General features: G+C 43.8%; 1 protein-coding gene across 1 annotated transcript in view; it reads left to right on the forward strand.

The window, feature by feature from the left end:
* Positions 1 to 24,283, forward strand: part of ACAP2 (ArfGAP with coiled-coil, ankyrin repeat and PH domains 2) — a 127,274-nt gene that overhangs the window by 58,397 nt on the left and 44,594 nt on the right. The window contains exons 7-11 of the mRNA XM_044669497.1: positions 4,872 to 4,991; positions 7,501 to 7,554; positions 14,630 to 14,688; positions 20,099 to 20,282; positions 23,091 to 23,135. Coding sequence (XP_044525432.1) covers positions 4,872 to 4,991; positions 7,501 to 7,554; positions 14,630 to 14,688; positions 20,099 to 20,282; positions 23,091 to 23,135 — 462 coding nt within the window. The remainder of the gene's footprint in view (positions 1 to 4,871; positions 4,992 to 7,500; positions 7,555 to 14,629; positions 14,689 to 20,098; positions 20,283 to 23,090; positions 23,136 to 24,283) is intronic.

The following is a 24,283-nucleotide window of genomic DNA, read 5'->3' on the forward strand; positions in this document are numbered from 1 at the left end:
GAGAGGGAGAGGGAGAGGGAGAGGGAGAGGGAGAGGGGCAGGGCTTCAGAGCTTAATTAAACAAGACTTCTAGCTATGAGGCTTCCTCCAAGATGAGAGGCCTCTTCGGAGGCTAGTCCCTCCAGAAAAGCCAAGGAAAGGGAGTCAGCCTTTCATTCACCCACGTGACAATCCAAAAGGAAGCAGTTTGAGGTCTCGAGCCCGAGCTCCTGCAAGGCCAAGTTCAAAGGGCAAAAATCCTCTTACAGGAAGTAGTTCTTTGCGTTACTTCCTGTGTCCACCTTCCAGTTTTACATGGATATATGGCAGCTTTAACCTTGCTTTGGACTGCCCAGGGGGCACTCGCTAGCACACATGGGTCATAGACCTCCCCTCTGCCACTTAGTCCTTAAGTGGGGTGGGGTGTATACATTCCTGATGGCTAAAGTCTAAAGAATAAATAGGGGAGAGATAATTCCATCTTCACATTAGAAAATTCCTTTTCCTCCTCATCAGAATTATTTCTCTTTGTGTCTTTGGGATGATTATTTTTTAAATTTGGATTTTGCCTTTATTTTATTTTACCAATTACATGTAATGACAAATTTCCACATGAGTTTTCTGAAGTTAAATGATACAGATTGTCTCTTTCCCTTCGAAGTCTCCTTCCAGAAGTTGGCAAGCAATTCAGTTTGGATTATACTGTTATTATCACACAAACCATTTCCATATTGTTCATTTTTGCAGGTGAATAATCATAAAACCTAAAACAAAAACCCAAATGAGCAAGTGAAAAAGCATGCTTTCATCTATAGTCCCACTCCAACAGTTCTTTTTTTGAATTAAAAAAAATTCTTTTATTCTTTTTTAATTTTTTTGTTTTAATAACAGATAATAAAAACACATTAAGTTTTCCAAAGTTAAATGATCCATATTGTCTCTCTCCTTTCTTTCCACCATCTTCCCAGAGCTGCCAAGCAATTCAATCTGGGTTACATGTGTAATATCATGCAAAACATTTCTATAATATTCATTTTTGTAAGTGAATAATCTTATAAAACCTGTCTATTTTCTTAAAAAAAACCCAAAAAACAAAATAAAACAATTTAGATGAATCTACACCAAGCTTGTTAAGAAGATCCCCCTGGTAGGACTCATTCGCCTGTGGTCAATGTCCTCAACATAACTTTCTACTTTCTTTTTTAAATTTTATTTTTTTTTTTACTTTCTTTTAAATGAATTAAGAAAAAATAACCTAAACCGCAAACTGTAACACAACAACTTTTCTCGTGGAGATGGGACTCTTAAGGATGCCCTCTGCCTCCTTAGAATGGGGAAAGCTTGTTTGTGGCTTCAACGATTTTACTTGTAAAAGAAAGAAAGATAATATAGCAAGTGACAGTATGTACCTGATCTCCACAAATTAAGGGGAATGGTGGCAGGGCTGAGAACAGCGATGGCTTCCTAGGCTTGATTCCAACCATTCCTCTTTGCTATATTGTAAGAAATAAAACACACTCTGAATCAGTGCCTACTGTGCCTAGACTTTGCTGTGCTGCTGAGGAGGAGGTGGCTCATTGACTCTGTGTAATGGCCTATCATTGAGGCATCGGGATAGAATTCGTTTGGCTTCTCCCTGGGGTGTGTGGGTGATATGAAGTGTGACTTCTGGGGTGTCCACTATGGACCAGGAAACTGGTGGGAGCACACACTTGATGGGAAATAGGGAGAGAGTGTGATCTAAGGAACTTGTTCTGCCAGGAGCTGGATGAAACCCACCTGGAGAGCTGTGGTGGATGATCCATTTGGCCACCTCAAGGCCAAGACCTACCATTCTTTCCATATTTCCTATTGTTATGCTGTTTCTTCTGTCCCCCACCAGCATATCTATAGAGCAAGCAGTCAGATGGGGCTGGTCCTCCTGGGCTCTCTTGGCTATTTCTAGTCAGAGTGGATGATGATATCTTTGGATTTTTTAAAAATCTTTCCTTCTGTCTTAGAATCAATACTGTATTGGTCCCGAGACAGAAGAGCGGTGAGTGGTAAAGGTTAGGCAATGTATCTGAGGCCAGATTGGGACCCAGGACCTCCTGTCTTCAGGCCTGATGCTCTTTCCCCAAATCTCCAAGGGATGCTGTCTCTAGGCCTGGCCCTTTATCCACTGAGTCACTTCACTGTCCCTCTTCTGTGTGTTTTAAACAAAACCTTAAAACAAAACTCCTTTTACTAAGTAGGTAGATTCAGGAAATGCACATGTAGTTTGACCTTGTCTACACCTGTAGGGGACCATGGGTGGTGCCTTCTGCTGGCAGGCCCTTGGAATCCTGGCTTGTCATGCCATTGATCTTAGTTCTTCAAGCCTTTCAAAGGTTTTTCTACTTCTGATGTTGTCATTTGTAAGGGGGGAAAAAGGGTTGCTTTGGGTTCAGTATATTGAAGATGGTCACTCGAGGATTGAACTATTATCAGTCCTCGATTAAGAATAATCTCAAGTCAAAATTGACTTTTATGGAAATTTATTTACAATTAAGAAGAGAATTTATTTATAATTAAGAAGGTAATTACTACCTACTCAGTAGGTAATTTACTACCATCCTCTAATTAATCCAGGTAGATCTAATTAACCCACAGCTGAGAGTCAGAGGGCCAGAGGCCTGGAGGTGAATGAAACAAAAATTCATTCACAGAGTCTATTAAAAGAAGTTTCTTAAGAGAAGTTCAGTTTTTAAACTCACCAAGTGGAATTCAAAAGAAGATATTTAAAGTAGTCTCACTAAGGTCTCAACACTCCTTCATGGACCAGAAGAGCTCCTTCACCATCCTCCCTCTTCACCAGAAGCTTCCAGCTGACTGAGGACCTTCTCCTTTTAAAGGGGTCACTTATGCGGCACTTCCTGTGCCTCCCTCCTAATTTGCTTGTCCAATCACAATAGACACTTCTCATAGTACTGCCTAGGGGGCGGTCGGTTGATTCTGATTCGTCCCTCACTCTAGCACATGCGGGTTAGGACCTCCCAGAATTAGAGGTGCTCTCACCTTTGGTGATGAAATCTAAAGATGGGCAGTGTAGACTTAATCTAATGATCACACATTCTAGAAGTTATTTTTCTGGTTGTGCTCTCTTGGCTCTGTATCAGTTCCTACAAGTCTTCTCAGGTGTATCTGAGTCCATCTCTTGAGCCATTTTTTCTGGCACAATAATATTCCATTTCATTCATATAATGTAGCTGTTCAGTCATTCCCAGTTCTTTGTTCTAACAAAAATGGTAGTATAAGATGTTTGTGATCCTCACAGTAGCCCTGTGAAGTAGGTGCTGTTATTATCGTCATTTTATAGTTGGGGAAATTGAAATAAATAGCAGTTAAGTGACTTACTAATAAGTGTCTGAGGTTCGATTGAACTTCCTGACTTAAGACCTTACACTATATATCACACCACTTAGCTGCCTCTATCAATAAGTCTATTAGTATGTACTGTTTAGTGTCTATTTTGCTTATAGTTCTTAATTACTTTGCTGCATGACTAGGCCAATTCATAGTTCTACTAACAATGCATTAGTGTGCCTTTAGTGTGCCCTTTAACCCCTCCAACAATTGTCATTTTTCTTTTTTGGCCATCTTTGTCCATTTGATGGATTTCAGTGGAACTTCAATTATTTTAATTTGTATTCATTCTATTATTAGTGATTTGGTGTTTCTTCCAGATGGCTTTTAATTGCTCATATTTCTTCCCTTTAGAATTGCCTGGTCATATCCTTTGACCAGTTATCTCTTTGGCGGTGCTTCTTATTCTTGTTTATTTGTAACAGTTTCTTATATATAATTGCTAATTAGACCTTACCCTGAAAAGATGTTTTTGCCTAGTTTAACTGTTTCCCTTCTGTTTTTACCTTCATTGGCTTTGTGCTAATGCTTCAATTTTATATAATTAACGTTGTTCATTTTAGCTCTTGGGATCTTCTCTTCCCCTTTGTTGCTCAGGCATTTTCCCCCTGAGCTTGGTTGTGAAAGGTGGCTCCTCTAACTTGTTGGAGATATGACCTTTTCTGTCTAGGTCTTGTATCCATTTGGAGCTCAGTGTGGTGTTTGGTGTGAGATTCTGATTTAAAATTAATTCCTACTAGACTGCTTTCTAGTTTTCTAGCAGTGGATCTTACCCTGGTAATTAGGTAGCATATTCACTTCTCAGATTTGCCTTTCTGCTCTGAAGCCCTTGCTTCTGATAATTGCTACGGGAGAACACAGATACCTATACTCCAAAGTCTTTAGGTTCTCTTCTCTGAGACTACTACTTCTTTTTTTAAACTCTTATCTTCTGGCTTAGAATTGATATTAAATATTGATTCCAAGACAGAAAAGAGGTAAGGGCTAGGCAATGGGGTTTAAGTGACTTGCCCAGAGTCACATTGTAAGGAAGTGTCTGACGCCAGATTGGAACCCAAGATCTCCCGTCTCCAGGCCTGACTTTCTATCCACTGATCCCCCCCATCCTCCCCCCCAAACCTCTTAACGATTAGTGGTGCTTTCCGGATGTCTTCTTGGCAGGATCTTTTCTGCCTGTGTGAATTCTACCAGGAGGTGAGTAGTTTTCAGCAGTTCTGAGAAGTCTTGGAGGTTTTCCTGGCTGGCATCTCTGGGGTCAGCTCTTGGGACTGCCTAGCTGTCCGAGTTTTGTTGGGAAGTAGGTGAAGCCCAAGAATGGGATAGCAAGGGGAGGAGTGAGTGTAACCGGGGCTCTGTGGGCTTAGAGCAAGAGTCAAGTTTCATGAACTTGCTAGTCATTTTGCGTCTTTAATGATAAAATCAAATGGTCTTTCCTGTGTCTTGTGAAGATGTTAATTAACACTCTTCAGTAAAGGATTGTAAAACTGACATGGTTTCCCTTTTTTCAGCTTGTGAAACTTTGTATTGCTATGATCGATACTGGAAAAGCCTTTTGTGTTGCAAATAAGCAGTTTGTGAATGGAATTCGAGACTTGGCACAGTATTCCAGTAAAGATGCCGTAGTGGAGGTGAGTATTAAGAGAAAAGAATGTTAAAAGAAAAGGGATGTTTGAAAATGCAGTGGAAAATTTCAGAAGTCCAGAGATCGAGGTGGCATTATCTTCCTTGTTGCCTTTTTTTTGCAGTCCTGCTGGTCCTTTGGACTTTATAGACATTAGTTAGCCTCAGAGGTGGTACAGCCACAGTTCCAAGGGCCTTGTTGTAGGCTCTCCTCTTCCCCTCCACAAGGAGAAGTCATGGCACTGTCCAAAGTATTTTCAGAGATGGCACTTAGAATCCAGGTGGTCCTGCCTCCCAATCAGATACTTTGGTAATGTAGCTTTCTTCCCTTTTGGGGGGGACAGAGATGATAGAAATTCCCTAAAGATTATGCTCATCATAGATTGTGACATATTACAGCCAAACTTGTATGGTGAAATAAGGCTTGTCCTAATTGGGCTTGACTTTTGCCAAGTATATTATCAGCTTCATAAAAATGTTGAGAGTATTAGTAGGATGAGGGCTTGCTTCTACAGGGCTATGGAGGTCAGATCATAGGATGGATCAATTTATGCCTCTTGGTATACTTGAGTATCATGAGTATAATTCCGTAGAAATGAAAGAGTTGAGAAAAAATTGAGGTAGCTTGATCATTTTGGGGGCCATTGTACTAGGCCAGTGATGGTGAATACAGGTGCCAAAGATGGCATGCAGAGCACTCTCTGTGGACACATGTGCCACCTTTCCACCCACCCCCAGAGTTCCTTACTAGAAAGGCAGAGGGAGTTGGGCAGAGCTGCTCCCTTTCCCCTCTCCACCATACCTGAAGACATTTTTTCACATCTCCTGCCCCTCTGCCTAGTAGTCCAATAGGAGTGCACAGAGGGTAAAGTGGGCAGCTCACAGGTGGCAGAGCTAGAGGGGAGTGGAGCCCTCTTCCTCTCTCCCCTGTGTGGGGTAAGAGGAGAGCAGGGCACACCCAGCATTCATTGGGGTGGTGAGGCACAGCACTTGGTCTGGGGTGGGGTGAGGTTGGGGTGGGACCCAGCACTCCATCTTTAAAAGGTTCACCATCACTGTTCTAGGCCAATCTGCCAACATCTTTTGACTTTGAAGGTTATCAGCACCATGGTTCTATACTGTTCCCACCTTCATAGTGTAGCATTGATGGCTTTACATTTATTATTCTTTTAATAAATTAAAATTAAATTCATAAATTAATTTAAACAATTTTAATTTATGTTTTAAAAATGATATGTTTAATAACCACCAGTACCACCAAAAAGATTTAACTAAACAAGTGCATAAAAATTAAGTGCAAAACCAGATTGTTTTTACAGTTTGTTTAAAAATATATAAATTTTTTACATGTGCTAATATAAATACCTTTGCTTTTGAGTTCTCTTTGGATTTGTTTTACTTGGTTACTTTTTTCTTTTGATTTTATAGCTGTTAATTCTTTTTTTTAAACCCTTACCTTCCATCTTGGAGTCAATACTCTGTATTGGCTCCAAGGCAGAACAGTGGTAAGGGTAGGCAATGGGGGTCAAGTGACTTGCCCAAGGTCACACAGCTGATTGTTAATTCTTTTTAATGTAATCATAGTATGTGTTATTCTTACTCTTTTCTTCTCTTCATATATTTTCCCATTATTTTCTTTATATTTTCAGTATTTTTATTTCTAATAACATAATAAAATCCATTACATCCAAGTATCACAATTTATTCAGCTATTTCTTCCTCTCATTGCATTTGTGTTATTTCCAGTCATTTTGTCATAATAAACAAAGTTTCCATGTATATTTTCATGCATACATTGCATTTTATCTTTTCAATAAAGGGATCCCTAGGTCAATGAGCATGAACAGTTTTATAGCTCTTAATGTATATTTCCATTTTGTTTTCTAAAAAAAAAATTCACAGCTGTTCTTAGCAATATAATATTGGGCCTGTTTCTCTTAAGTTCCTATCAGCATTTAATTTGATCACTTCAGCCTTTCTGATTCTCAGTTAACATATTACCAGGACCATATTTTGCTAGATTGGTCCTTGGTCAGCAGACATGATCTGTTGCCAGGACCATACTCTTTCCAAAACCAAGTCTTTCTAGCTTGATCATACCCACTGGAACTTTTGTTCCAATGTCACAGCCCCTCAGGAATGCAGGATTACCTTCATAGTATGATGAGTGTTAAAGTAAGACTTTTGTACTATACTTATACTTTCTAAACCATTGTTGACCCACTAGAAACTATGTTTGGATTATTATTCATTTTTTTAGGGCTTCACATTCTTACCACCTTTTGAGTCATTGAGAGATCTTAGTATTCATGTCCCCAAGTCTTTGCTCAACTGTGCCACAAATGTTGTGGTCTCTACTCTAGCTTCTAATGATAAAAATGAAATAATATTTGTTAAAAAAAAAATCAAGTACTTATTCCAGTGCCTGGCACATAGTATTTACTGTATAAATGCTTATTCCTTTCTCCTTCCCTTTACTTAATGATTAGATTTTATCTTGATTTCTTTCTTTTACAGACAAGCTTGACCAAATTTTCTGAAAGTCTTCAAGAAATGATCAATTTTCACACAGTAAGTGCCAATAGCTGGAGAGGGAAAAGGGAGTTGTGGGAGAGGACAAAGTTGGAATTCTCTGGCCTTGAATAACATTCATCACTTGGCCCCTGCCTGCATGGTCACTTATAACTTTGGGATTTTGGGTTTGAATGGGATTACTTGGAAAGGGAGTGAGTTGGGACCAGACTTAGGAAATAACTCCCTTTAATGGCTTTGAAGACTTTTTCCTTTAAAAGGGAACATTTTATTCCTTTTTATGGTCTATAAAAAGTCTTTTTGTGTGACTTCATTGGGCTTTAGGATGGAAGGGAATTTATTGCCCCAGAAGCAATGCCCACTATTGTCTGAATGTTAAAGAAAATGTAATTGAATATTTTAGTTGTAAAACTTGACACTCAAGAGTTTTTTAGAATGTAATCTATACATTCATCAGATTTTCCCCCCCCCAGACTTAAATGTAAACTGCTATGCCTACCATTTAAATATATTTTATGTTTCTTTGCTATTCTAGTAAGTTCAGTGAGAGGAAACAACTTGTGTTTTGGCAAACAAGAAATAGTAATTTTGATTTGTTTTTCTCCTAAAAAATTTTGATTTTTGAGACTTTAATTTTGTTTTTTTAACTTTTTGTTTTTAGACAGAGTTTTAGAAGATAAGTTGCTTATTAAGCTTTACTTTTTGGGGCTATTTATATCATATTATAGCAATGTTTCTCTAGGCCGTGTTCTCAGTTCTCTTTTCTTGATGACCTCGTTGACTCCCTGAGACCAGGAATAAGCCAGAAGCAACTTAGTGACACAGTAGGAAAGGCACTAGGCGTGAAGTCAGGAAGGCCTGAGCTTAAATCTGGCCTCAGACAAGTCCAAGCTTTCTGATTTGAGAGATTTTCCTTAATTTCTCCTAGCCTCAGTTTTCCATGTCTATAAAATGAAGGTCATGGATTTGTTGGTCTCCAAGGTTGATGCCAGCTATACCAGACCTTTAAGCCTCTGATCCTGGCCTGTTTGTATGGAAATATTTGTATGTTAATATTTTTCCAGGGCAAACTCATTAAAAAAAAACAACAAAACTTTTTAAAGCCCTGGACTTAGAAGCAGTCAGTGAATTAAGGACCTGCTATAGGTCAGACCCCAGGTGTACAAAGGAAGGTAAAATAATCCCTGCCCTCTAGGAGCACACAGTCTAATGGGAGAGATGACCTGCAGACGATACAGAAAATGGATGAAGAGTAGTCTACTAGCTCTGGGGATGGGGGTGGTGGGTCCTGGAATAGCTACCTGCAGAGAGTGGAGTTTGGATTGAATCTTGAAGGAAGCAAGAGGCAAGGAGGGGAAGTATTCTAGGCAAGGCAGGCAGCCAGTGAAAAGTCACAGTCAGGAGATAGAGATGCAGGAGATAGCCTTTGTGAGCAATCAGAAAGGCACTGATTGCTGGATTATAAAATATGTCAAAAGGGGCTCAAGTAGAAGACCACCAGAAAGGTGGGAAGTCTTCAGGTGGGGTCAAATGCCAGGGAGCTTTTATTTTGTCCTGGTGGGAGTAACAGTGGTGGTGAGGACAGTGACAGTGGTCTGAGCCCTCTGCAAGTGAGACAGGAGTGATGGGGTGTGAGGAAGAGGGGAGAAAGGGCAATTCTTTTCAGTGTCTTCGGTGGTCACTTGTCAGTGGAGCTGAGCCCGTTAGCTAAGGGTGTGGGGGAATACGAGTAGCCATGGAGGCTCAAGGAAGGCCTCAAGGTTTGAAGGAGCCTCCAAGACTCAGCTCAGGGGCAGCTAGGTAGCACAGTGGATAGAGCACCAGACCTGGAGTTGGGAGGGCCTGGGTTCAAATCTGGATTCAGACATTTCCTGGCTATGTAACCCTGGACAAGTCACTTAAACCCATTTGCTCACCCCTTGCCCTTCTGTCTTAGAGCTCAAATGCCACTTTTTGTAGGCAGTCTTCCCTTGTTTCTCAGCTACTCGTGCCAAGATTGTACTACAATTACTTAGTATAAATCTGTTATCTACCCATTTATTTCCATACTGCCTCCCCCGTTAGGATGTAAGCTCCTTGTGGGCAGGGGTACTTAGCACAATGCTGAGCAAATAAGAATCACTTAATATGGACATGAACAGCCACCGAAGCATACCCAGCCTTTGCTTGAAGATGTCCCATGAATCCATCATCTCTGGGGGCAGCCCATCCTAGTTAGAGACGAGTTTTCCCCAACATGAATCCTAAAGTTGCCTCTTTGTGACTCCTACCTGGTTCTGCCGTTTAGAGTCAGAAGAGCCAAAGAAAATCATTCACAGACCTGGGCTCATTAGCTGATTAAAGACCGAACAGTGATGGAGATAGAGTTGACAGCCTTTGCAAGTAGTAAAGACAATGAAGTCAGAATCTCGGGGCCATTTTAGAGCTGTGTGCAGTGGGACCGAGTGCGGGTGGGTTGGTTGTAGTAAGTCACCCCCCCTCCCCCTTTGCCAGGGTTGATTTTGAATCCTTCTGGTTCCTACACATGCCCTCCCTTTGGATTTTTGTGGCTGGGTAAGTGTACTGCTGTAGTGAAAACCTAGGCTAAGGGGCTGTTTTCAAAGAAGGTCGTGTGTCCGGTGTTCTTGAACACATTTGGAACAGCTGCCTTCCTTTGCCAGAATTACAGGTTTCTGTGATGTCGTGAGTGACTTCTTTAGGTTCTGAGCTCTAGATTCTAAGCTCCTTTGTACATTTCTTCAATTATATCTTTGTCTGTTGGCTGAGGTTTAATAATGGATTCCTGGATAAGGCATATAGGAAATGCCTAACACGATTTGGTAAGTTCCTCTGTCAGCAGCTTGACTTCTGTGTCTTTGGCCACAGATTTGTAATGTATTTGTTCTGTTTGAAAAGAGAAAATAGGTTTTGTGGTCTAAGTTGATCTGCTACAAAACTGCTTCATCTTGGCCATTAGTTTGGTGACTTAAGTTTTTTTCACTACGTGTAATGTGATACGTGATGCCAAGTTCATTAAGAAAAGGTACATAGTAAGGCGACATAAACATTTTAATGAGCAGTCGGGTGGCACAGTGGAGAGAGTGCTGAGCCTGAAGTCAGGAAGATTCACCCCCCTGAATTCAGGTTTGGCCTCAGACTCTTAGTAGCTATAAGACACTGGGCAAGTCACTTCATCCTCTTTGTCTCAGTTTCCTAATCTATAAAATGAGCTGGAGAAGGAAATGGCAAAGCAGTCCAGCATCTTTGTTAAATGAATATGGACACATCTGAAATGACTGGACAGCAACAAAAGCATTTTGATGTAAAGGACATGATGGAGATAGTTGGGCTTGTGGAAGGGCCCTTTTGTTTCCAGAAGATGTTGTAACTTGACATTAAACTGTGGACTTTAAATGAATATGACCACGTTGGAAGAATCCGCAAGCCACAAATTTTCTTTTCTATTTTAGGGTGTCAGATGTAAGTCCTTTAGCTCCCTTCCTCTCCTGCTCCTCCAAAAAAAGCAGGGGAGTGGCAGAGTCCTTTTAAAGAGGTTGGACAAGAAGCCATTCTTCTCCAGATAAGCTATGAAGAGGCAGTTCTCAACTTAAGGAAAGCCAATCACATGGGGAAAATGCTCCACATCACTAGTAAGAAAGCATGTGTAAACTCAACCAGCTCTGGGTTTCCACCATCTACCTGCCATATTGGCAAAGAGGATAGAAAATCAAAAGGACATTTGATAGAGTAGCCTCAGGCAAATGGACCCACTTGTGTCTTGTTGGTGAGACTGTGAATTGGTCCAATCATTTTGGGAAGCAATTTGGAACTCTGAATGATACAGCTTCGAGGTCTGCACCACAAAGACAGAGAATGGCCCTAATGTACAAAAATATCAGAAGCCCCATTTTTGTAGTAGCAAAGAGCTGGAAACCAAGAGGGTACCCAGAATGGGGGTGGGGGGAGCGCTGAACAAATTATGGCATGTGGCGAAAGCAGTGGAGTATAATGGATCCTCAGGAAATGCCAAAGGGATGGGATCCAAAGTGAAGTGGGCACTAGAAGAACTTAAATGCTGACTTAATGCTGTAAAGGAAAACAATCAGGGAAGCCTTTAGGAGATATGGTCTACCATGTGGTTTAGGGAACCAGCTTTATTTGACTGGCCGCACTCCTCACAAGGGAGCAGAGTGGAGAGAAAGAAATTAGATTTTTGTTCAATGAAGAAAGTCTAATTTAAAAACTACAAATAGTAAACAATTAGGATTCTTTAAGCCTGACAAGGAAGCATGCTTCTGCATCTCTGGGAAGCAAGGTAATATATAGAACGAGATGTATTCCTTCATATGCCAGCCCTGGATAGACTTGTTTGGTGCGGCCCTACTTTTTGTTTGAAGGGAGGCTTTTTTGGAGGGGCAGGAGGGATTGGGGCAAAAAGGGGAGAGTGATAGTAATGCGAAGAGAAGACCCCAAAGAAAGCCGAGAACGTCAGCAAACCATTGAAAAAATGAGCAGAAGAAACAGAAGAAAGGTCCAGAAGGAGCAGAAACAAGCAGGGCAGTGCTTAGGAAGAAGCCCAGGGCGTAAGAAGTAGAGGTTCCGTTTCCTACGCAGGGCTCCTTTTCGGTTCTTTGTTTAGGGAAATGTTAATATTGACTGACATGAAGTTGCTGCATAAACAGATTATCAGTCAATTTTTTAGAGAAATAAAATTATATGATCCACTTTCTTGGGCCGCTTGTTAGAAATGTTATGTGCCTCTCGGGGCTGAGTTAGGGTTTATTGTCTGCTCACCAACTATTGCATCACCTCTCTGAGTCTGCTTCTGAACCAGGCGGACCCCTGGTTTCTTTGAATTGAATTCTGTAGAATCAAGAAGTGAAATATAATTGGAAAACAAAGCAGCATCCATTCTGCACTAATCAAATTCATCTTCGATTAGTGGAGATCGAATGCTGCTTGTTTTAACTATACAAAAGCTGCATTTGGGATTGACGGGATCTTGGGGTTGAAAAGACAGGATTCTAAGCTACTTGAAATTTCAGGGCAGTAAAACAGCTGATTCAGGCCATGCCTCTCTCTTAACATTTTTGTTATTGTTAAGTTGTGTCTGACTCTTTGTGACTCCTTTTGGGTTTTTATGGCAAAGATAGCAGAGGAGTTGGCCATTTCCTTCTTCTGCTCATTTTATAGATGAGGAAATGGAGGCCGCCTGGGTGAAGTGACTTGCCCAGGGTCACACAGCTAGTCAGCGTCTTGAGGCCAGACCTGAACTTGGGGGGGGGGGGGAGAGTCTTCCTGACTCCAGTGCTCTATCCACCGCACCACCTAGTTAATTCCTAATACAAGGTTCTGCGGTAGCTAGATGGAGAAGAGCACTGGACTTAGAGTCAGGTGGACCTGAGTTTGAATCCCATCTCCGACCAGTCATCGGACCTCCCTCAGCCTTGGTTTCCTCATCTGTAAAATAGGGTCCTAGAGTGCTGTGAGAGTTACGAACATCCCCTGTGGGAGAGAATGAGTGTCCAGAGGAAATCGCCGTCCACCTCGGTGCTTACGCTTGCCTGCAGATGATAGGAAGGATGCATCACCCCTCTGAGGCTTTGGGAAGGCATCGGCGATGGGAGGACCCGCACATCCCTGTCCCGTCCCAGTCCGAGGGATGGTCTCCTCCTCTGTAACGGGCCAGATGTCCAGGGAGGCAGCTGCTGGGAGGAGTTGTGGACGAGTGAGCGGCCACCAAAGCTGGGTCTCGGTCTCTCAGTCTCCCTTGTTTTAGCTGTCCCTGGGTGCCGCGGTGCAGTCATCAGCCTTTTAGGTCGGCGTTGGCATTGCACGCGCTGCCTTAATCCCAGAGGTGTTCCCACGGCGGCACGGCCCAGCTCTTACCCGGACCCCGTGTTCCCAGCCACCTCTCAGCAGACCTTGGCCCGCTGCCTCTTCTGACCATGCCATGTTGGGCTATTGTGGATGTCGTCTCCTCAGGCCATGAGAGCCTTGTCCTGCTGGAGACGGGGCAGAGCGAGATCTGGGCCTTGGCTCTGCCTAAACAGGCTGCTCTCTTGAGTGAGGATAGTTGTGAACACTTGAACAGGTTCTAAGTAGGCCACGTCCTCACGGGAGTCCTGGGAGGCAGACTCTTACCCACGAGGAAACAGGCTGGGAAAGTGACCCACCCACAGCCACCCTATGTGTACTCGCCTCCGACAGGAATTGTACTTGGGCCTTCCTTGTGCATTTGGCAGGAGCCTCAGGCAGTTTTGGAGGTGCGCTGCAGTCTTGGGCTGACCAACCTGTCCCCAGGAGAGTCCCTTCTCTCTTAGAATTGCTATTTGGTTTCAGTAGTTCCAAGGCAGAAGAGCAATAAAGGCTGGCAATTGAGGGTTAAGTGACTTGCCCAGGATCACACAGCTGGGAAGAGTCTGAAGTCAGATTGGGTCCCAGGCCTGGCCCTCAATTCACTGAGCCATTTGAATGCCCCCGAAGGAGTCCCTTCCAAAGTCTCCCCAGCAAGTGGCTGTCACCCACTCATTCCATACTTGCCAAAGTCCAGACAGTGGGAAGCTTGCTGCGCCTTCAGGGAGGAGGCCCCAGAGGTGTGTTGTGGCCTTGGGCTCAGGGAGCTCTTTTAGGCTGCCATAGCCCATCTTTAGGGCATTCCACAAAGACCCCCTCAGTTAGTATTTGTTATAAGTTAGTTCTGTCTGCCAAGGTCGGGGATAGTTGGTTGGATACTCTTAAAAAGTCTTCAGGAAAGGGCTGATTGGATCACCTCCAGTGGGGTGTGTGGTAGACAGGATCTCCAAGGACCTCTGGCCAGGAGAGTGTGAGAAGCTCTGGCATTGTACAGGGAGTGAGCAGCCTGGTGTCTGGTTCTGAGGCCTACATGTGTCCTGTGCCCTGGTGCAGGGAGCTTTATTCAGAACAGGAAACAGGATTTGTCTTTGGAAGTCCCTCTAAGAAGGAATTCAGGGCAGATGGGGAGGGAATCCTTTTCTGTTCTGTTGGCTCCACACCGGGCTGCTGATGGAAGCCAGCCTTCGGCATGTGTGTCCTTCTTCAGGGGATCCTCTGTGCCACAGACTTCTCCAGGTGTTTGCTGACCTAATGTTTCCTTCATTCTTTCTTTCTCTAGATCCTGTTTGACCAGACACAGAGATCCATTAAGGCACAACTTCAGACCTTTGTGAAAGAGTAAGTCAGCCCTTGGTCCTCTTGTGGAGGGAGGATGAGGGGAGCCACTAAAGGATGGTTGGATGGATGTGGTGGGAATTGACTGTGTGAAAGCAGGCCCAGAACCTGCACTTCTGAGAGGCTGGCATCTCAGGCCAAGTCAGCAGAGTGCCATTCACCCCTCCTCTTCCTCACCAGCAGGCTCCAGGGCCTCTGCCCAGACTAGCTGGTCTTTGGTGATAGTTCTGAGGCTCATTCTTGATAAACTGTGGATGTAGTGGGAAGGTACCTAGTCAAGTGATGTGATAAAAGCCATTTAGGTATGTTACGATTAAAAATGATGAAGGCAGATATTAAAAGGGAAAATAGTGTTTTAATAAAAGCCATTGCTGATAGAGATAAATTGACCATGCGCCTATAAGAAATCTCTGGCGCCTCCGCCATTTTCTTCCATACCTTCCCTACTCCTCTCTGTCCCCTGGGAGCCCGCTCAGGTAACCAAGAGGCCGTCTCCTGGCCGCCCTCCGAATTTAAGCTGCCCTATACGTGACGTCCCCACGTCCAAAAACCGGAAACCCATTGGATCATGGGGAATGTAGTCTCAAAGTCCCCACGTGTCCACAGGAAGTTTGTAAGATACTTTTAAATGGCACTTCCCTGAATTCCAAACACACAGGTATTAGTAGATGACTTTGAGAATTTGAGAAAGGAGAACTAGAAAAGCATTAATTCAGGGCCACTGGGCCAAGCAAACTATGAATGGAAAAGACTGTGCTCTGCCTCCTTCAGGATCCAGTCTAAAATCTTGTTTGGACCCTTCCCCCCTTACTCCCTTCCAGTGACACCGACCTCCTGGCTGCCTCAACCACCCACTCCTCTGGTTTCCAGACATTTGTACTAGCTGTCCCCCCCCCCCCCCATGTCTGGAATGCCGTCCCTCCTCATCTCTACCTCCTGGCTTCTTGACTTCCTTCAAGGCCTTGCTGAAATCCCTTCTCAGACCCCTCTAATGCTGATACCTTTTTCCTCTGATGATTATCTCAAATCTAGCCAACTGTAAGCTTTTTCATACAGAATTGTTTGCTTGTCTCCTGCCCTGGACTGGGAGCTCTCTGTGTGCAGGGACTGTCTATTTCTTCTTTGTATCTCTAGCACTTGGCACAGTTCCTGGCACATGGTGGTCACTTCCTAAATCCTCAGTGACTGACTGACCTCAGAGAGTTCCCATTCTAATGGGAGATTTCAGCTGCAGATTCTTAGGGTCCAGTGGCAGGGCTGATGCAGATAATGTGCTTCCTTTTTAAGATTCTGAGCACCAGGCAAAGTGGACATTTCCATCTAGAGGATGAAGGTATGGGTCTTTCTCCGGTCTGTCAACTTTTCTCTTTAAGACAGTGTAGACATTCCTAACTGACAAATGGTCAAAGGACACGAACAAACAATTTTTAGGTGAAGAAATCAAAGCTATCTGTAACCATATGAAAAAATATTCTAAATCCCTTTTGGTTATAGGAATGCAAATTAAAACAATGCTGAGGTACCATGAGACCCAGCAGATTGAGCAGTATGACACAGTGATAAATGCTGGAGGAGATGTGGCAAAATTGGGACACCGATGCATTGTTGGTGGAGTTGTGAACGAATCCAGCCATTCTGGAGGGCAATTTGGAAACTATGACTGTAAAACAATGCATACCCTTTGATCCAGTCATACCACTACCGGATCTGTACCCCAGATATCAAAAAAAGGGAAAAAAACCTACTTGTACCAAAATATTTATAGCTGCTCTTTTTGTGGTGGCAAAGAATTGGAGATTAAAGGAATGGTCCTCAATTGGGGAATGGCTGAACAAATTGTGGTATATGATGGTGATGGAATACTATTATGCTGCAAAAAAGGATGAATAGGCTGATTTCAGAAAGAGTTGGAAAGACTTCCATGAACTGATGCAGAGTGAAATAAGCAGAACCAGGAGAACATTGTACATGGTGATAGCAATATTGTGGAATGATCAACTATGAAAGCTTGGCTATTGCCAGCTATACAAATGATCTGGGACAATTCTGAAGGACTTGGGACAAAAAATACTATTCGCCTCCAGAGAAAAAACTGTTGGAGTTGGATGGGTGCAAATCAAAGCAGACTCTAGTTCCCATCAGTGTATTTATGGTTTTAATTTTGGGGTTTTGCTTTTGTATGAATATTCTCTTACAGCAGTGACCAATATGGAAGTGGATATCTTTGAATAAAAAAAAAGGCAGTGTAGAGTCAAATCCTTCCCAGCTTTCAAAGCTGTCTTGCTCATTCCTGTTATTATCTGTAGCTTTTCATACAGATGCCTCACTGATCTCTTTCTTTTCTGGGGCTTTTTACCTGTTTCCTCCACTCCCCAATGAGAAAAAAGAGAAAAATAGAACCTACAACAGCTTTGCATTATCAAAAAACTGCATGTTCTTTTGGTTATTCTGAGGGTGTGTGTCTTCTTTTCTGCCATTTCCATTCATCAAACTCTCATGTGATTGGACCCAGGATGTTGGCATCCAGAACTGAGGAAGGAGACAGGAGCTACAGTTCTTGCCATGACAGTTGCTGCTTTTTTATTTTATTTTTTAATTTAATTTAATTTAAATTTTTATTTTGAATATTTTCCCATAGTTACATGTTTCATGTTCTTTCCCTCTCTCCCAAATCCCCCTAACCCCCCCTAGTTGACACACACTTCCACTGGGTTTTACATGTATCATTGATTAAGACCTGATTCCATATTATTGATATTTGGACTAGAGTTATCGTTTATTTAGTGTCTCCATCCCCATCAGCCCATTTGTTCAAGCAGTTGTTTTTCTTCTGTGTTTCTCCTCCCACAGCTCTTCCTCTGAATGTGGCTAGTTTTCTTTCTCATAAGTTCCTCAGCCTTGCTCTGGATCCTTGCATTGCTGCTAGTAGAGAAGTCCGTTATGTTCTATTGTACCACAGTGTATCCATCTCTGTATACAATGTTCTCCTGGTTCTGCTCCTTTAACTCTGCATCACTTCCTGGATTTCTTTCCAGTTCACATGGAATTCCTCCAGTTCATCATTCCTTTCAGTACAATAGTATTCCATCCCCATCAGATGCCACAATTTGTTCAGCCATTCCCCAATCGAAGGACATTCTCTTCATTTTTTTGCCACCACAAAGAGCGCAGCTATGAATATTTTTGTACAAGTCTTTTTCCTTATGATCTCTTTGGGACACAAACCCAGCAGTGATATGGCTGGATCAAAAGGCAGATAGTCTTATAAAGCCCTTTGGTCATAGTTCCAAATTGCCATCCAGAATGGTTGATCAATTCACAACTCTACCAGCAATGTATTAGTGTCCTAATTTTGCCACATCCCTCCAACATTTAGCTCTTTTCTTTGCTGTCATGTTAGCTAATCTGCTAGGTTTGAGGTGATATTTCAGAGTTGTTTTGATTTGAATTTCTTTAATTATTAGAGATTTAGAACACTTTCTCATGTGTTTATTGATAGTTTTGATTTCTTTATCTGAAAATTGCCTATTCATGTCCTTTGCCCATTTATCAATTGGGGAATGGTTTGATTTTTTGTACAATTGATTTAGCTCCTTGTATAGTTGAGTAATGAGACCTTTGTCTGAGTTTTTTGTTACTAAGATTTTTTTTCTCAGTTTGTTGCTTTAGGACTGCTTTTTTAGATGATGACTGAGGGATGGTATGGCCCTGGAAGGGGCAGTGTTGCCATTCCTGGGCTTCTTGAGCTAATCTGCCCAATGGTGACACCAGTGTAGCAGTGGACTACGACTACTCCCAGCTGCTCCTTTGGATATTGGGAATGTTGGCTAGGCTGGAATCAGAGCTAGTGACCTGGAGGGTGCTGCTGGCCCTGTGTGCCCATGGTAGTCAGTTGGCAGTAAGCATCGGTGATCTTTTTCTCCACAAGGTTGGTACTTCTGGTTAATGGTTCCAGAGGCCAGCTTGGAAGGATGGCCAGTGGTCAGGGCCAGTGCTTTTGTTCCGGACCTTTCAGATTCAACTGCTTGCTCATGATAGTGAGTAACTAGGACTAAATGACACAAAGTGTCTGAAGCCTCCTCTTAAGATCCTACAGGTGGTCATCTAGCCAGAGGAAAAAGCCTGGATCTGCTGGGCATGGAATGCCTGGAATGGGAGTCTAGACACTATTGAGCAATTGTGATTGTCAGCTCAGGTAGCGTAGTTTAGATAATGAGAAGAGGATTTTTGTCAAGGATAAATGGGCCAAGAAAAGTTTTGTCCTTTTTTGTTTTTGTTTTTGTTTTTAAACCCTCACCTTCCGTTTTGGAGTCAATACTGTGTATTGGCTCCAAGGCAGAAGAGTGGTCAGGGCTAGGCAATGGGGGTCAAGTGACTTACCCAGGATCACACAGCTGGGAAGTGTCTGAGGCCAAATTTGAACCTAGGACCTCTGGTCTCTAGACCTGGCTTTCAATCCACTGAGCTACCCAGCTGCCCCCACATCCTTTTTTAAAAAAGAAATTTTCTTGATATCTCTTGATTTTTATATTACCCATGTTTCCCAATTTGTCCCTCCCTGCCTACCCTTTTCCAGAGAGTCATTTCCTATGCCAAAGAATTAAAAAAAAAAAAAAGCACAAGAAAATTAGCATATTCATTCATTTATCTATTTTAACCTTTATTCTCTGTCTTAGTATCAATTCTAAGACAGAAGTGTGGCAGGGTTGGGCAATTGGAGTTAAGTGACTTGCCCAAGGTTCCACAGCTAGGAAGTGTCTGAGGCCACAGGTCCTCCCGACTCCAGACCTAATGCTCTCTAGCTGCCCCAATCAGTCAATGTATTGAACAAGTCTAACTTGATCTGCTCCCCTCATCTGGAACATTGTTCTCCATCATATCTGCCCCAGCAGAGAAGGGAACCCCGATCAGATCCTTCTCTCCTCTTAGCATTCATTTGTGACCATTGCATGGTGGTGCTTCTTTGTCTTTTGAAGGCAGAATCCTTATAAATATGTTGTGTCCTTGGTTCCTGTCTCTCTTCCCATTCTTCTCTTTACTCTTCCTATTCATCACCATTTGCAGCCCAGTGACATTCCATTCATGACTCACCATTGATTTAGCCATGCCCAGTCCATGGGCATTTACTTGTTTTCCAGATTTTTGCTCCGAGAAGGAGGGGCTATAAGTCAGTGGGTGTCTGTGGGGGCCCTTGCCCTTAATCTTTTTGAGGTACTTGCCCAGAAATAGGATAAATGGGTCAAAATGTTTGGACACTTTTGGCCAGAGAAGTTTGTGCTTTTGATTTGCAAGAAACAGAAATGATAATGAAGAAAGGGACGCCTGAGGGAGAGCAGACATGATGATTTTAACGTTGATTCTGCCAGGATGATTTCAAAGGTCTAAAGAAAATCCCCAACCTTGTTCTTTTTAGAGATCTCAGAAAGTTCAAAGATGCCAAGAAACAATTTGAGAAGGTCAGTGAAGAAAAGGAAAATGCCCTAGTGAAGAACGCCCAAGTTCAGAGAAACAAACAACATGAGGTAGAGGAAGCCACTAACATTCTGACGGCCACCAGGAAATGCTTCCGGCACATCGCCCTGGACTATGTCCTACAGGTATGTTAGAGTGGGGAGCCCTCACACTAGGCCTTGAAGATATGCTGGGGGGCCCCCGGCATCCTCTGGGAAGGCTCCAGGTGAGAGCCCAGCCCTTCTGGCCTTAGGCTAGAGCTGGGGGACTGTCGGGCACATCCGAGGGCACTAGGGAGACTGCTTCAGAGGCCTGGCCTAGAGACCCCTCAGCTGTTGTAGCCTGGAAGGGGCAGGAGGCTGAGGTCATGACTGTGGTTATGTTTATTTGTGTGTGGCTATTGCAAAATAGAAGCTGAAAAAATAGCTCCTTGACATCAGATCAGAGTTCTAAAACAGTCATGTTCTTGAAGGCTGTTTTTGTTTAGGGAATGGAACGTTCTCCCAGATTTTCAGGTTGGCAGGTCCTGAGCAGCTGTCCAGCCCTCACCATCCTCATGTTAGTGCCCTCATTGTGCAGGCCCCTCCCTGGGAGGAAGTTTTCCCTGACATCCCTCCTCTGTTGGCCTCTTTGCTCCCCATGACTGAGAGGAACATGCAGGACCCTCCCAGAATGTCCGTCTGACTTCAGCTGGACTTGAGGCCCTCTCTGTCCTGGTTGCCCTCCTCTTCCCAGAACAGAAGCCAGCATGGAGGACAACAAGACCTGGCAGGGATACTCTTGCTGAGACAAACTGTTGGTTCACCTTGTCAAAGAAAACTCGTGGGATTTTCTTGCAAACACGTGTATCCCAAAGATCATTGATCGACGGGCATCTGCTGGGTAGCCCGAGACCCCAGGCTTGTCAGCTCGGTGGTTTTTATTCATGAACCTGATGACCCAAATGCAGTTTGGAGCGGGGCTGCCCAGCACTTGGGGAGGCCTGGCAAGAAGGCCATCTTGTCACACCTCTGTTCTCCAGGGCAGATTAGGCAGCCTTCTGTTCCCCCAGGGTGTAATGGGCTAGCCAGGATTCTTCTGCAGCTTCTGAGTAGATGAGCTTGTGTGGCTTCACCGAGAAACTCCTGGATCTGCTCAGGGATGCTGAGGCAGGCCCACAGCCCCTGGCAGCGATGTCTGCGGGGAATTCTGGCATTCATCTTAAGTGGACTAGAGTTTTGGAGTCCTGGTTCTTAAATGCAGCTCCCCAATTAATAATTGGAATTATTCCCTCTTATTCAATCTTATTTTAATTATAGTTTGTCATTCCAGTACTGCTAATCTGATAGGATGTCCTGCAGTTGCTTAGATTCTCTTTTGCTATATTCAACTGGGCTCTCCTTAAATTTTTATTAAGTTTGACAAGTCTTTATTAAATGCCTTTTATGAGCGGGCTAAGTGCTTTACACATATGACCAAACAACAACTCTGCTATTTATCTCCATTGTGTAGTCAAGGAAACTGAGGTAAGGAGAGGCGAAGTGACTTGCCCAGGTCACACAGCTAGTCTGCGTCTGAGGCTGGAATTGAATTCAGATCTTACTGAGTTCAGGTCCGACGTGGCTCGTTCATGGTTACTTATAACAATTTGCCCCCCATCTTGGACTTGTTAGTGATTCGTTTTCACCTCGAGTTGGAAAGGCTTAGTTTATCCACCTCAGGTCTCTCCTCCTTAGGCCTAGGCTCAGCATTCTGTGTTGGCTGGACCTTCTTGCCCCCTCTGCTCTGAGCTCCGTGTCATCGTGGCACGAGGTGCTGCTGTCTGACCTTGTAGTAAAGCCATCGATGAAAATGCCCACACGGCCACGACGAGGCCCTTCTGCCACAAGGCTCCTGGGCATGGAGGGTGAAGAAGCAAAGCATGGCTCTCTGTCGCTGGGTCACTGCCAGCTCTCAGTTCAAAGACCCAGACCTTTGTCAAAGCAAAGTGGAGATATTTCTTCTGGCAGTGTCCTGTCTTTCCCAACCCCTTCCCGAATTACCTCCTGGAGAGAAAGCCAGGCTGGAGAAAGGAGGTCCTGGGCTCAAATCTGGCCACAGACACTTTCTAGCTCTGTGACCCTGGGCAAGTCACTTACCCTCCCCATTGCTTGCTCTTTACTACATTTATGCTTTGGAATACATGGGATTGATTCTAAGATGGAAGGGAAGGGTTTATAAATACAAATAAATAAAAGAAAATAGGTTTATTATGAGAGAAGTTAGAAGTTATTCCACTGTCCTGGAAATACTGGATTTTTCTGTCCCAGTGATGGCCTCTGTTTTTAAAGATTCACCATTTCATTGCTCCTTTGGCATGCCCTGCTGCAGCTTCTGCAGGGTGCTGTGGGAACCTCAGGGCCTCCATGCCTTCTGATTTCCTTGTCAACCACGATTTCTTGGGGGCTGCCCATGTCGAAATCCCCTCTGCTGATGCCCATTATCCGCTGCTCTGGAGATGAACCTCAGCTGGGCAGAGACTTAGTGGGCTGCCATGGTGTCACTGGACCTTTCTGACTCTCAAAATAACTGGTGCTGCCCATCACGGCCCACCTTGGCCTTTTCTGCCTGGGTTTTTCAGTGGAGTTCTGAGCATGGTTCCACTTTCAGAGTGATTCTCCAGCTCTTCAGGTGCAGAAGATCTGCCAGGCCCTTCACTTGGCAACTTGTAAGAATCATGTTTGTACTTCCTGGAATTCCATTAGGGCTGTTTTCTGATTGAAATAGTCACTTTTCCCTTTGATATCAAGAAGAGGCTGAGTGATGAGGATTTTCTTTGTTAATTTAGTTTTGCCTGTGCCCTTTCGAACCCGAGTCTGACCTGGGTGGGCTCTCCTGGAATTGGGGCCTTTGGGAAACAAGCTGGTTTCCTCATCCTGCATCATTGGTTGTTTTTGGGAAAGGAACAGAAGATTAACTGCTTCCTCTCTCCCCAGATTAATGTTCTTCAATCAAAAAGAAGATCGGAAATCTTGAAATCAGTAAGACATTTTATAAATTCCCTTAGATACTCTGTATTCCCATGTGAAACGACCTCTTTGCAGCCTGCTGGCCTTTGTAAGTGGTCAGCACACCTTGTGAGGTGGAGTAAAGGAATGTCTGTGAAGGCACTGCTGGGTTGACTCTGACAATGCCAAAGTGAATGTGTCTTCCCTGCCCAGCCTGGCAGAGTGGAGGGAGCCAGGGGATGCCTGGCTCTTGTTGGCTCCTTGTGAGAGGAGGCTTGGGTTTCTGACCCCTCTGGGGCTCTCATGAGGAGGCCCCTTGCTCCTAGAAGGGCCCTCTCTGCCACAAAAGAAGACTCCCATGGACCTCTGTCTAGCCATGGCCACTGGACTGGTTTGGTGAGAAGAGTTGTTGTCAACCCATAGCTGGGCCTGGAGAGGCTGGCCCCAGGGGGTCCATGAGGACCCAACTCATAGCATTAGAGAGGCCCTCTGGTCCTGTCCTGTAGGTGAGGAAACTGAGGCAGAGGGGACTCGCCTGATGTTCCAGAGGCATCAGCTATCCTCTAGGCCAGGGCTCACCTGCTCAAGGAGTTCATTCTCTAATCAACCCTGTACCTGTCTTTACCATCATCTCTTTATTTATACTTAATGATTCATAAAGGCTGGAATGCTTACAGATCATTTTGTGTAAATTATTCCAATGATGTTCCATAGCAGCCAAGAGAGACAGAGAGTGTGTCCTTATTCAGGTGACTCCACTCTTTCCCCTTCCTTGTCTCTATCTCTTTTCCCCTCCTTTTCTCTCTCTTCTTCCTTTTTCCTCCCTCTTTGTCTTTTTCTTCCTCTCCCCTTCCCATTCTCTGTCTTTATCTCTTTCTCCCCCTCTGTCTCTCCCTCTAGTTCCCCCATTTCCTCCAGGGCATGCTGGGCATCTGAGCCGTTTGGGAATTCTTTAGCCCATCATCGGAGGCTCTGGGGTCCTACAATGGGCCTTTTGCTCGACATTTCTGGTAGACACTTCTCCCTTAGCCTATGCTTATATTTACTTTCTGATTTGGATGGTTACTATAAATCCCTTCCATTTGTGCGAAGCTCTTTGCGTGAAAGGGAGTCCCCTTTCATGAATGTCCTGTTGGTCCATGTTAGGATTCTTTTCTGCGACTGGGAAGGGAGCCTGGCTT

The sequence above is a fragment of the Gracilinanus agilis genome, chromosome 3, assembly GCF_016433145.1.
Source record: "Gracilinanus agilis isolate LMUSP501 chromosome 3, AgileGrace, whole genome shotgun sequence".
NCBI lineage: Eukaryota > Metazoa > Chordata > Mammalia > Didelphimorphia > Didelphidae > Gracilinanus > Gracilinanus agilis.